This window comes from Pezoporus wallicus, unplaced genomic scaffold (assembly GCF_028554395.1).
Source record: "Pezoporus wallicus isolate ANWC-B61680 ecotype Strahan unplaced genomic scaffold, APGP_CSIRO_Pwel_v1 contig_8226, whole genome shotgun sequence".
Lineage (NCBI taxonomy): Eukaryota > Metazoa > Chordata > Aves > Psittaciformes > Psittacidae > Pezoporus > Pezoporus wallicus.
In genome coordinates this window covers 1336969-1350250 of record NW_026635187.1, presented here as the reverse complement: position 1 = coordinate 1350250, position 13282 = coordinate 1336969, and the positions used below count along the sequence as shown (strand labels likewise).

Genomic DNA, 13282 nt, shown 5'->3' with positions numbered 1-13282 from the left:
ACAGACTTTCTCCTTGCAGGAGAAGGCAAGGCACTGCACAGTATAGGTGCTCTCAGCTTGCTCTTGCCAGTAAGAGGACTGGGAGAACTCCAGCCGGGAGTAGGCATCTCTTGCCCCAGGCAGAGGCTGACCACAAGTGACCTGTTCAGATGCAGGACGGTGCAGTGGGTCTGCCTGAGAGGATGGTTAAACCTCTTCTGCACATGAACCTGAGGAGGGAACTGTGATAAGGGATGGAAAGCCCTAAAAATGCAAACAGAAATGCCTGAGAAAAATGGAGAATAAGAAATACATTGTTCAGGGGAGAGGAGAAAAATGAAGGAATTCCCTTTGCTTCCATGTTTCCCTTCTCAGCAGCAGTGTCAGGGTGCCTGTGGGCTGCCTACCTACACAGCTCTGTGGCTCCCCCTCAGCTTCGCTCGCAGCTCTTCTCCCCAGAGACTTCGCCAGTGCAGAGCTGCTCCAGCCCCTGAAGCATCTCAGTGGCCCTTCTGTGGTCTCACTCCAACAGGCCCACATCCTTCTTACGCTGGGAACCCCCAAAGCTAAACACAGTACCACTGGAGCAGAGGGGGAGAATTGCCTCCTTCAAGCTGCTGCTCACACCTCTTTTGCTGCAGCCCAGCATAGGGTTGGCTTTGTGGGCTGCATGTGTACACTGCCGGGTCATGGTAAGCTCTGCACCCCCAGCAGCCCGAGTCCCTCTCAGCCCGCTCTCAGCACAGCCCGGTTTCAAGCAGCGCGGCTGCAGCTCGCTCAGCAGCCGCCGCCTGCCACGTAACCCCCATCTAAAGAGGGACGTTGCCAGGAAAACGAAGAGAAACAAGCCCTCCCCTCCCCTCCCCTCGCCACCCAGGGAGCTGGCAGCGCGGCGTTGTCAGGGCAGCGGCGGCAGCTTTAAAGGCGCCCTAACGGAGCGGTGTCCGGTGCCGAGGGCATCGGCTCGGGGGCGGCCGGGCCCGGCGCACGGAACAGCGGCAGCCCCGGCCGGCCAGCAGCGGCCTGCGAGAGCTGGTTACCAGAGCGCGGCGGGGCTCTGCAGGCGGGTTCGGTCAGTGGCCATCATGGCATCCACCCGGCATCCAGTGATCGGCGTCCTCCGTACCTGCCGGAACGGTTGCCTCTCCGCCCGAGGCTGGGTGTACTCCAGCACAGAGGAAGTCTGACAGAGCTGAGCCAGGGGCTCCAGAGGTAACAAGAACCAACAGGGAAAAACAGTGACATCGTCCAAGAGTTCGGGTTGGAAGTGATATCCAAAGCTCATCCAGTCCAACCCCAGCAATGAGCAGGACATCTTCACCTGGAGCAGGTTCCCAGAGCCCCTGTCCAGCCTGGCCTGGAATGTCGCCAGGGATGGTGAATCCACCCGCTCTCTGGGCAGCCTGTGCCAGTGCCTCACCACCCTCAGGGTAAAACATTTCTTGAGTCCAAACTAGATCCTTTCGTTCAAACCTTCACCCCTTGTCCTGTCACAACACACCCTGCTAAAAAGTTTTTCCCCATTTTTCTTACAGGCCCCCTTAAAGTATTGAAAGACCACACTAAGGTCTCCCTGGAGCCTTCTCCAGGCTGAACAGCCCCAACTCAGCCTTTCCTCAGAGCACAGGTACCCCATCCTTTCTGTGTTCCTCTTCTTGACCTGCACCAACAGGTTCCTGTTGTCTTGTGCTGGGGACTCCAGAGCTGGACATAGCACTCCTGGTAGGTTTCCACCAGAGCAGAGGGGCAGAATCATCTCCCTCCACCTGCTGGCCATGCTGCTTTTGATAACTGAGGGGATTGAAGGTGTGTTGCTCAAAGAAAGTGACATGGCTGATGGCACAGCTGAGGTACCTCTACATCCACGCACACAGCATGGGCAACACCAGGAGGAGCTGGAAGCCAACTCTGCATGTTGCTACAAAGCTGTGATGTTGTTGCCATTACTTAAACTTGGTGGGATGAACCCCATGAGTGGAATGCAGCTATCAGCGGCTGCGGGCTGTTCAAAAGGGACAGGGAGGAAAGAGGGGGGAGGGGTTGCCCTATACTACAGGCCACTGGATCAAGGGAAGCCTGTTGATGAAGCCTTCTTACTCCATTTACAGGAAGCACTCACAGACTCTCATCCTGCTGGGAATCATCTTGACAGCCCTCTTGCCGGCTGGTGGGAAAGTAGCACGGTGAGCTGTAGGCAATGCAGGGGACTCCTGCAAAGCTCTGAGAACTTCTTAAGCCAGGTAATAGCCCTACCAGAGGGGATGCAATACTAGACCTGATGGTCACAAACACCATCAGTGACGTCACAACTGGAGAGTCTGGGCTGCAGTGATCACGCGCTGGTGGAGTTCACAGTCCTGAGGGATACGCGTCAGGCAAAGAGGAGAGTAGATGCCTCATTTTAGGAAAGGAAACTTGCCTCTGTGCAAGGAGTTAGTCAACAGGACCCCCTGGAAAACTGCCCTCAGGGGCAAGGGAGCAGGGTAGAGCTGGCAGAGTTTTACAGATGCTTTCCACAGCACAAGAGCTCTTGATCCCCAGGTGTAAGAAATCAGGAAACGAAGGCATGAGACCAGCAGGGATGCATCAAGAAGGGCTTCTACAGGTATGTCAGCCAGAACAGGAAGGTCAAAGAAAGTGTAACCCCCCAAAGAACACAACTGGCAAATGAGTAACAATGGGTGAGAAGGCTGAGGTACTCAACAGCTTTTTTGTCTTTGTCTTCACTGACTTCTCTTCCTATGGTGTGAGAGTACAGAGATTGGACAGAAAACACTGCCCCTTGTGTTCCAGCCAGTCCTCAGAGCTCAGAGGGGCTGCAGACACCTGGGATTCATTTCTGATTATCACCAATTGAACATGATCCATCCAGTCGAGTTCAATCAGAACTGTTACAATTAAGGATTCACAAATAGTGAGGTTTACTGAAGCACAGAAATACAGATTTGGAATTGCCATTGGTAAGCTCACTTCCTGCACTAGCACTAAAACCCAATGATTAATGCAGCTCATATGGAGGAAAAAAAAAAAAAAGCAATTGCAAATTCATTCAGTTTAGGTCCACCCAAGTATTATCCAGCAGAGTTGGAGATGCGAATCTTGCCAAAGAGGTGTCCCTGCTTTGTAGAGGAGAGAGGAGCAAGGCCATCTGCAGGTATTCTCATCCTCTGCCATGGAGGAGCTGGAATGCCAAATTTATACTTTTGAGAGAAGTGGAGGTGAGACTAGTCAAGTTACCTGTTGCTGATGTCATGGATGGGAGGAGCAACCACTTTCTCACTTTGGTGTATTTATTTTATGTAAATGAGGGATGAGGGCTACCTTCAGTCAGGCTGCTCAAGGGCTGTGGGTATTACAAGGGTGGAACAGAGCTCTGAAACATCACTCTCCCACTCTACTGAGGCAGCATTAAGGGCATCAGGATTAAGGCCATAAACCCCAACCGCAGCCCGTCACCCCTATCATGGTGTTGCACCAGACCTCAGCAATCCCTTCACCTCATGGCCTCGTTCCTACACATCCCACATCATCCACTCCAGTGGATGGGACTGCAAGGACTGAGGGAGCAAAGTCCCCCCACAGTAAGAAAAGATCAAATTCGAGACCACCTGAACATACGTAAGTCTGTGGGATCTGACGAGGTCACCCCAGAGTTCTGAGGGAATTGGCAGCCAGGTGAAGTTCTTGTGACTGGAAAAGGAAAACACTGCACCCCTTTTTAAAAAGGGTTGAAAGAAGGACCCTGGGAACTAACAACCTGTCAGCCTCACCTCTGTGCTGGGGAAATCACGGAAGAGTTCCTCCTAGAAGCTAGGCAAAAGCACATGAAGGACAGGGAGATGATTCGAGACAGAAAGCATGGGTTCACCAAGAGCAAGTCCTGCCTTAACCAACCCAATGGCCTTCTATGATGGAGTGATTTCATCAGTGAACAAGGGAAGAGCTATGGATGTCAGCAATTTGGACATCTGTAAGGCCTTTGACATGGTCCGCCCAGCTGAGAGGAGGCTCAGGTCGAATCCAGAGAAGAAAACTTCCTCCAAAAGAGAAAAAGCATCTTTCTTTACTCCGTGGAAGTCCCTAATCTTCCTCTGGTCCCCATATTAAGAGGCAACAAACTCATGCTGGAGAAAATACCTATCTCCAAGGAAAAAAAAAATCCTCTCGGCTGTACTCCTTGGAGGTGTCCGGGACTGATACACCAGCTCCCTGACCTCTAACGGATAGCCCAAAAGATTCCAGTATATTCTTGGGAGGAACACTGGATGGATCTGAGAGGACAGTGTAATGTCCAAAAGAGGAGAAATATATTGGGTATCTTCCTTAAAGGACACTGGGGCTACCAAATGAGATATCTGGTCTCATAAAAAAGGCTCTGGGAGATACCTGGGAGGAATGTAAGTGCATGCCCAAGGCAAAGATTCCTAGAAAAAAAAAAACAACAAACATCTCAGGGATCTTGCTTAAAACTGTCTGGGAATGCTACCCAAGATCTCACGTTCATAAAGAAGATCCCAGTATAATTTGGGATATGCCATGGAGGAGCCTTAGGTGAATCTCAGATAAGGGAGCTTCCTCCAAAAGATGAAAAGTATATCGGGTACCTTCCCCGGAAGAGTCTGAGGTTGCCATCCAGGATCTCAGATTCCTAAGGAATAGTCGAAATGTCTCTGGGAAATGCTATGCAATAGGGCCAGGAGCATCCTGGAGGAGAGATCTTGCAGCAAAAGAGGAAATACATCCCGGGTATCTTCCCTGGAGGAGTCTGGGGCTGTTACCTGGCACCTGAGATTGTTAAAGAAGATCTCAAAAGGCTCTGGGAGATGCCTTGGAGGAGTCTTGGGTGAATCCCAGATAAGGGAAGAGATCCTCTTTGCAGAGAGGAAACTTCCCTCAGGTACCTTCCCTGGAGGAGTCTGGGGCTGCTACCTGGGATCTCAGATTCCTAAGAAACAGCCTAAATGATTCTGAGAAATGGTTTGCAACAGAGCCAGGAGCCTGCTGGAGGAGAGATCTTCAGGGAAAAGAGGAAATACATCTCGGGTATGTTCCCTGGAGGAGCGTGGGGCTGCTACCTGGGAGCTAAAATTCCTAAAGAATTGGCTGAATGATTCCGGGAAATACTGTGCAGGAGAGGCAGGACCATCCTGGAGGGGAGATCTTCAACCAAAAGATGAAGCACATCTCAAATACTTTCCCTTGAGGAGAGCCTGGCTGATACCCGGGCTCTCAGATTCCTGAATATGCTGAATGATTCCGGGGAACACCACGCAGAAGAGCCAGGAGCATCGTGGAGGAGAGATCTTGAAGAAAGAGGAAACACATCTCTGGTATTTTCCCTGGAGGAGTCTGGGGCTGCTACCTGGCATCTCAGGTTGTTAAAGATCTGAAAAGACTCTGGGAGGTGCCTTGGAGGAGTCTTGGGTGAATCCCAGAGGAAGAGATCCTCTTTGAAGGGAGGAAACTTCTCTCAGGTACCTTCCCTGGAGGAGTCTGGGGCGGCTACCTGGGAACTCAGGTTGTTAAAGAAGCTCCGAGGATACTCTGGAATATGCCTTGGGGGAGCCTTGGGTGAATCCCAGATAAGGGAGCTTCCTCCAAAAGACAAAAAGTATATCGGGTACCTTCCCCGGGGGTCTGGGGTTGCCATCCAGGATCTCAGATTCCTAAGGAATATTTGAAATGTCTCTGGGAAATGCTATGCAATAGGGCCAGGAGCATCCTGGAGGAGAGATCTTGCAGCAAAAGAGGAAATACATCCCGGGTATCTTCCCTGGAGGAGTCTGGGGCTGCTACCTGGCATCTGAGATTGTTAAAGAAGATCTCAAAAGGCTCTGGGAGATGCCTTGGAGGAGTCTTGGGTGAATCCCAGATAAGGGAAGAGATCCTCTTTGCAGAGAGGAAACTTCCCTCAGGTACCTTCCCTGGAGGAGTCTGGGGCTGCTACCTGGGATCTCAGATTCCTAAGAAACAGCCTAAATGATTCTGAGAAATGGTTTGCAACAGAGCCAGGAGCCTGCTGGAGGAGAGATCTTCAGGGAAAAGAGGAAATACATCTCGGGTATCTTCCCTGGAGGAGTCTGGGGCTGCTACCTGGGATCTCACTGTCCTAAGGAATGGACTGAATGTTTCCAGGAAATATGCAGGAGAGGCAGGAACATCGTGGAGGAGCGGTCTCCAGACAAAAAATGAAGCACATCTGAAGTACCTTCCCTGGAGGAGTTTGGGGCTGCTACTTGGGATCTCAGGTTGGTAAAGATTAGGCTAAATGGCTACGGGAAATGCTTTGGAATAGAGCCAGGAGCATCCTTGAGGAGAGATCTTTAAGGAAAAGAGGAAACACATGTCGGGTGTGTTCCTTGGAGGATTCTACAATCCATTTATTTATAGAAATATTATTAAAAGTCGAGCTGGGGGCCAGCACCGAGCTGTGCAGCACAGCTCTAGTCCCTTGTTCCGCCAGCCCCCCCTGCAGGCGACTGGGGCTAAGACAGCCCCAACCTGGCACGGCTCCTCGGGGCAGGAGCAGGGCACAGCTTCTCTTGTCCGTGATCACGCTCCTGTGGCCAGGACAGCCCCGGGAGTAGCAGCCCCCCCCCCCCCCCCCAGCGCCTCATTGCTGGAGCTGGGGATTGGTGCACAGCAGCCACTCAACGGTTTCCAGCAGATAGGCCATGCTGTAGTGCCGGGCGATGTTCTGGAAGACTTTGACATGGTCCATAAAGGTCTGGGGAGAAGGCAAGAGGGAGGGAAGGAACAACTCAGCACTCCTGGGGGCTCCAGGAGGTGGCCGGGCAGGGCAGATCCCCCAGGGACAAGAAGTTAGAGGAGACAGAAGGAACAGGGCACTGCAGGGCTCCTTGCTGTCCCTCTAGGAGCTGCTGGCATAGGACTGGGCTTGGCAGGAGGGTGCAGGCATACCTGGGAGGAGATGGTGAGGGCAAAGTCTCCAGCACAGCTGCAGTGCACTGGCATGTGTCTCTCCTTCACGCCATGACACTTCTTGCACACCTTGAGGTCAAAGAGTGTTGCGCTTGATCTTGTCTCCTTGCTCACCTCTCTGCCTGGGCAGAGTGAATGTGTCTGGCCTCAGCCAGCCAGGGGGACGGGCAGGGCTGGGGAGTCCCACACTCACCAGATCCTGCAGCACAAAGGCCATCAGCTTCTTCTGCAGGGCTTCCACCAGTGCTGCTTCGATGGCATCAGAGTCATACTGCATTTGGCAGTTGGAGCAGACCCAGCCGGGCATTGCTGACCCATCCTAGGGGCAAAGAGATGGGAGGTGAGCAGCAGGAGTCCCAAACATAGGGAAGTGGTAACTGATTTCTGGAGAGGACAGAGCATCAGCCAAAGCCAAGGGATGCTGAGACCTGTCACAAGCAGCTAGAAAAGGAGGTGAACAGAGAATGGCCTTTAGGTGAGACTGGTCACCAGCAGCAAGCAGAGCTATAAAGCAAAAGAGTTGAGAGAGTAGATAGGTAATGCGATGAATTGGCCTTCAGCATTGCCACGCTGAGGTATCTGGTGTCCCTACAAACAAAGCTGCACCTGGGAGAGGGCAGGGTCCTTGCACAGGTCCAGGTCCCTGCAGAAGTTACAGTTCCTGCAGATGACTTCAGGGAGCACATAGGAGCGGCAAGGGTCCCGGAACTGGGCAGCTTCTGAGAACTCGCCCACCTCAATGAGACGCAGCAGGTCCCGGCGCAGTTTGTTCACCTGGTTGGTTATGTTGGCATCCAGGGAAAGGACCTACAAGAATAAGCCAGGTGAGTCTACCTGCAGATAAGAAGACAAGTGTCCCCACCAGGGCAGCTCATATCCTCATGACCTCATAAGGGCACAGGGCAAGATAAAGTGGACAAGAACCAGAATTTGAGCCCTGATCACAAGCCTTCAGAAATGGGGCCTGGCTCACACTGCTGACCTTGCAAACATATTTGATGAACTCCAAAGCTGGGTTGTTGAGTGGCAAGTAGGAGCCAGGCAGCACTGGGAACATGTCCGAAGGCTCAGTGGCATTTCGAGAACCAGACATCTTCTTCTGGATCTTCTGGGTGATGGTGAAGAAGCTCTGGGTGAGCTCATTGGCCACATAATCCTGTGAGAAGGTGATCATGCCTAGAGAGATGGAGCACAGAGCACTTGACCCATGTGGTGGCATACAGGGACCGCAAGGTGGGTGGCTCCAGGGCTGACCCATGGCTCAGCACTCACCAGGCATGGCCCCCATCTCTCCCAGTGCCTCCTGGGACACCTGGCTGGTGCTCCTCCTCTTGACAGGGGTGGTCCCAGGGGCACTGCGCCGCAGCTCCTCCTTCATGCTGTGGTACACGGCCACGATGTAGGCTGGGGATACATGGGCAAGGCTCAGCTATGCCAGCAGCTGCCCCACTGCAGGCTCTCCCTGCCACTGGGGAGGCACAAGTGGCCCCATCCCACCCTGGGACAGCTCACCTGACACAATCATCAGGAAGTAACTCTGGCAGGAGGCGGCCTGAGGCAGGAACTGCGCGATGTTCCAGCTGTTCTCCAGCAGCTCCTCCACATTCAGCTCCCCATCCTCTTCTTCCCCAACCGCCACCTCCTCCTCCTCCTCCTCGCTGTTCTCCTCCTCCTCTTCCAAAACTTGACTCTTGCTGGTGTCCTTCTGGAGGACCCAGGGATATCACAGTGGTTGCTCATGCCCAGCCAACACCTCCCCACGCATCTCAGCCCCCCAGCACCCTGCTTCTGGAGTTCTGAGCACCTCCAGTCTCTTACCTCCCCATAGTGGATGCGAGAATCCACTTTTCCCTTGATACCTCCATAATTTGCTGGATCCATCCAGAGTAGGAACTCCCAGCAGCGGGAGAAGGAGATGGTCAGAGAATGGAAGATCTCTTTGGAGTGAATGCTGGAAGGAAGAAACTGCAGTCAGCCACACCACTGGCATCGTCCCTAATTCAGAGCCTTCTCCGTGGGACTCCATGAGGAGGTGGTGCTGGCAAAGAAAGAGAGGGTTCCCCTATCCCATCCAACCACTAGCAGAGACCCCAGATGAAGTCATGCCCAAGAAGTCCTGGCTCCCTATTCTTGTGTCAAGGTGGCTGTAACATGGGACCTGAAAGCCAGCCAGAGGATGAGATGCTGGGCACCTCAAGTTCCTTCTGAAGGTCTCTTCTGGATTGAGCATACAAGTACTCTTGAAATATTACCTAGAGAGGACGACTAAGGGGCAGATCCCTACTCCAGGGATGACGGCAAGAGAACAAGAGAGATGGGAAACCTCAGCCCTTCCATATCTTTGCCAAAAATAAATAAAAAAAAAATAATAATTGAAAAAAAAATTAAAAAAATTAAAAAAAACCCCAAACAACCAAAAATAGAAATTCAGTGCTCAGGCCCATTGAAAGGCAAAGAACCAGCATCCTCCTCCCTGGCCCCGAGCCATGCTCCATCATCCACAGGATGGATCTCCAAGCCTGGCTTGGCAAGCCCCCACCTGTTGATGATGTACTCCATGTAGCTGATGGCATCCTCGATGCGCCGCTTTTTGGTGCACAGAATGATCCGGTTGAAGTTGGCATAAACCACTGAGGAGCCCAAACGCTTGAACTCTGCCACCAGCCTGCACAGGAACAGGAGGCAGTGGGCAGGAAAGCAAAGCCCAAGGAGCAGATGCAACCCATAAAGACAGGAGGTCCAACTTACTGCCCACCTCTCTGGAGGCTGCAGCAGTCATGCCTGTCCCTTCTCCATTCACTAGACTGGCACATTCCAGGTCTCACTTACTGCAGGAAAAGCTTCTTCATCATGTTGTGGAGCATGCGGTGCAGTGCTGGGTCATAGAGCAGGGAGGAAGGAGAGCGGAGCCAGCGGTAGAAGTGAATGACCTGGTTGTCTGCGTAGACATTGTGATACTGAGTGATCTCCTTCACCCAGCTCACCACCATGCTCTTCAGGATCCTGCCAGGGAGCAGAGGCATCACTTCACCAGCCGTGAAAGACCCCACAAACCATTAGACCCCCTTCCCTTTCCAGACATGGATGTGTTCTTAGATAAGCTGGAGGATTCAAAGTGGGAACTCTGCCAGAGCAGAGACATGCGAGCCCTCAACACATAAGCCACAGGGTAAATATGTGCCTCTCTAACTTGGTGGAGCCTGAAGAAAACAGAAACAGGAAAAGCCAACAGGAAAAGGCTGGATCTTCACCACCATCTCCAAACATCTGCTGTCTGAACCACCAGGCAGTTCTGAGCCAGGATCTTCAAAAGTCTGTTGGAGAAGATGTCTGCCCTGCTCTCAAGACCTGAATTTGGATTTAGAGTACCCCACAAGCCCCGCTTCTGGCACAAGTCTGGAAACAAAGGATGGAATGAGAGGTAGACCCTCACAAAGACCTGTCAGGATGGAGACCAGGTGCTCCACCTCCTGCTGGCTCCTACAACCATACCTGAAAGTGTTGGAGCAGAGGGCAGTTTCATCATAGCTGGCAGGGATGTTGGCAGCTTGGTTCCCTGTCACCATGTCTTCTAGGGATGCCTGCTGAATCACATCAAAGCTGATGCTCATGCTGGAGCCTCCTTCCATGTCATTTATGTGGTGGGACTGCAACACCGTGTTTACAGCCAGGCTCTGGATGTCCAGCTCCAGACACACTAAGAGCAAACACAACGTCTCAGGGGCAGGGAGAGCAAAGGACCAAGCCCCTCTGCCACAAAAGCTTTTCACAGTTAAAAGGTGATCTGTATGTGTTGTCACACTGAGTGGGAAGACACTTTCATAGGTGTGACTGTCTTGACTGGCCAAGTCTTCCAGCAAGAGTTGGATCTACTCATCCTCTGGGCAACACTTTTTGGAAGCTGCAGCAGAGGAGCTCAGAGCTTACTACCACTGGAGCAGCTCCTGCCTCCAAGAAAGACCTGTCCTAGAGTCACCAGGGATGAACAGTTCAGCTAGTCTGTTACTACACTCTCTTTGGAGGCTGCAGCCATCCTTTTACAGGGCCTGTAGAACAGGATCCAGTTCTGCCCCCTTCTCCCTCCTCACCTGTGGAGTAGCAACCAGGGTTGTTGATCTCCACAGAGGCTCTCTCATCAAACTCCATGACGAGGCGGTTGTCATCAGCCTCCTTACCCCCCAGGTCTGGGCGGGCTGTGGGGGACAGCCACAGCAAGTGGTTGTGACGACGGAGGTGGCGGGAGAAGAACAGGTCGGAGCCAAAGGTAGAGATGTCACTGGGGAGGTTTCCAATGGGGATGTGGTAATACCTGGGGCACAGAGAGGTGAATGGTCATGGGGTGAGCACAGCTGTACAGAAAACAGGGACCCCTGATCCTTCCCTCAAGGGATGAGGCAGCTTCCCATGGTCCCAGCAAGGGCACGGCATCCCTGGGGAACACAGCTGCCCCAGGCACCTGCTCATCTCAAACGCCTGGGAGAGGCACGTGTCCACGTTGAGGTAGTGGCGGATCATGCGGCGGGCAGCGTGGCGCTGCCAGTCCAGGACCGAGTAGCTGATGTCATCTACCAGCTGGATGGGGACCAAAGGGAACTCTTCAATGATGGGAATCCCGCTCAGCAGCCGTTTCAGGTCCCAGTTAGACTGCACAGCCACCAGTGTGGGGCCTCGGCGCTCATCCTGCGTGAAGAGGACATGTCCTGATGCACCTCTCCAGGAAGTGCCTTCACTCAGGACACCTGCAGTGCCAGATACCCTGTCCCACAGCAGGTCCCCATGGTGGGGACAGCACATACCAGTGCTCCTGAAGTACCCACCTCTATGCAATCAGCTGAGCACAGGGATGGGAGGAGATACTGAGATGGCCTCAGTGCTGGCACTGCCCTAGGCAAGCCACCCGAAGCAAAACAAAGCCCTTGAGCAACACCCACTTTCTACCTCCACCTGCAGGCCAGCAGTTGGCCAGTGCCATCCCCAGCATCCTCCCCTTCCCACATGCCTGCATGGACAAGGTCCTGCAGAGACCTTACACCTTCATCGCACCTTGTAGCCCAGCAGCAGCCGCTGGATGGCTCTGTAAATGGTCTTGGGGTCGGTCTCAGCACGCACTTCGAAGGTGTGCTTGTCTGGGGGCAGTAGCTCTTCACCCACCTTCTCCAGCAGTGCGCTGCGCTCCGCCGAGAAGAGGGTAGTGAGATTTGGCATCTGGTTGCTGCAGACCTGCACCCAAGCAGGACTGGGTCAGAGCCAGGGGGAGAGGACCCTGCACTCCATGGTGCCACAGGTTCTTCCCTCCATGCATCATTAGGTGCCTTTCACCAAGCCCTATCAAAACGCGGCAGAAACCTCCCACTGCCTGATCCCCATCACAGAATCACAGAATAGTTTGGGTTAGAAGAGGCATTCAAAGGTCATCTAGTCCAATTGCCCTGCAATAAGCAGGGACAACTCCAACATCAGGTTGCCCAGGGTGCATCCACCACCACTCTGGGCAACCTGTGCTAACGTTTCACCATCCTCATGGTAACAAATTTCTTCCTCATGTTCAGCCTGAGTCTCCCCTCTTTTAGTTTAAAACCATCACCCCTTATTCTATCACAACAGGCCCTATTAATAAGTCTCTCCCCATTTTTCTTATAGGTCCCCTTTAAGTATTGAAGGGCCACAATATGGTCCCCCCGAGCCTTCTCCAGGCTGAAAAAACCCAACTCATCAGCCTTTCCTCATAGCAGAGGTGCTCCTCCCTCTTTTTTGTGGCCTCCTCTGGCCTGGCTCCAACAGCTTCACATCCCTCTTGTGTTGTTGCCCCAGAGCTGGATTAGGGTCTCCCCAGCCCTGTCACTCACGCTCTGGGGATGCAGCCCAGCACACAGGGCAGGCTTCTGGGCTTAAGTGCACACTGCTGTGACATGTCCAGCTTTTCATCCCCAGCACCCCAACCCTCCAACCCCCCAAGTCCCACCTTACCTTGTCCAGCACAAAGACGGCAGCTTTGCGCTGTGAGGGGATGAAAAGGCCCAAGAGCGCCTTGCTGCCCTGGGAGCTGTGGTAGAGGTAGATGTGGCGAATGCTTCCTAAGAACAGAGCACGGATCATGAGCGGTACCTGCAGGTACCTGGTCCCGGGTGCCCCCCAGCCCTCTCCCAAGCACCTCACCTGGCTCCAAGTATGTGAACTGGGCCAGTGAGCGCATCTCTAAGTGCTCAATATCGAAGGTTTCAGCTTCCCGCCCTGCCAGGTGCCTGACAAGCTGTCTGCTGACCATGCACACACAGCCCAGTTGTATCAGGGCACGGAGGAGCAGCGGCACCTGTAACAATGGGGAGAGATGTGGTGGAACCATATTCCACTACCAAGCTAC

The 13282-nt window shown here is 53.2% G+C and overlaps 1 protein-coding gene and 1 long non-coding RNA gene across 3 annotated transcripts in view; one reads left to right on the top strand and one right to left on the bottom strand.

Moving 5' to 3' along the window:
* The first annotated feature begins 1179 nt into the window (after positions 1-1179).
* Positions 1180-2119, top strand: LOC130599792 (uncharacterized). The gene is made up of 3 exons (XR_008972308.1): positions 1180-1409; positions 1515-1606; positions 2036-2119. It is a non-coding gene; the product is annotated as an uncharacterized LOC130599792 (long non-coding RNA).
* Positions 2120-6579: 4460 nt separating this feature from the next.
* Positions 6580-13282, bottom strand: part of POLE (DNA polymerase epsilon, catalytic subunit) — a 32842-nt gene continuing 26139 nt past the window's right edge. Inside the window, exons 33-48 of one of the 2 annotated variants that reach the window (XM_057411283.1) lie at positions 13078-13231; positions 12889-12995; positions 11965-12141; positions 11378-11601; positions 11010-11230; positions 10414-10618; positions 9751-9924; positions 9461-9586; positions 8740-8872; positions 8434-8626; positions 8194-8325; positions 7904-8097; positions 7528-7728; positions 7115-7240; positions 6901-6990; positions 6580-6706 (exon numbers count right to left, since the gene is read on the bottom strand). In XM_057411283.1, coding sequence (XP_057267266.1) covers positions 6593-6706; positions 6901-6990; positions 7115-7240; positions 7528-7728; positions 7904-8097; positions 8194-8325; positions 8434-8626; positions 8740-8872; positions 9461-9586; positions 9751-9924; positions 10414-10618; positions 11010-11230; positions 11378-11601; positions 11965-12141; positions 12889-12995; positions 13078-13231 — 2571 coding nt within the window. In that variant the 3' untranslated portion in view covers positions 6580-6592. The remainder of the gene's footprint in view (positions 6707-6900; positions 6991-7114; positions 7241-7527; positions 7729-7903; positions 8098-8193; positions 8326-8433; positions 8627-8739; positions 8873-9460; positions 9587-9750; positions 9925-10413; positions 10619-11009; positions 11231-11377; positions 11602-11964; positions 12142-12888; positions 12996-13077; positions 13232-13282) is intronic. The other variant, XM_057411292.1, reaches the window with a different exon arrangement.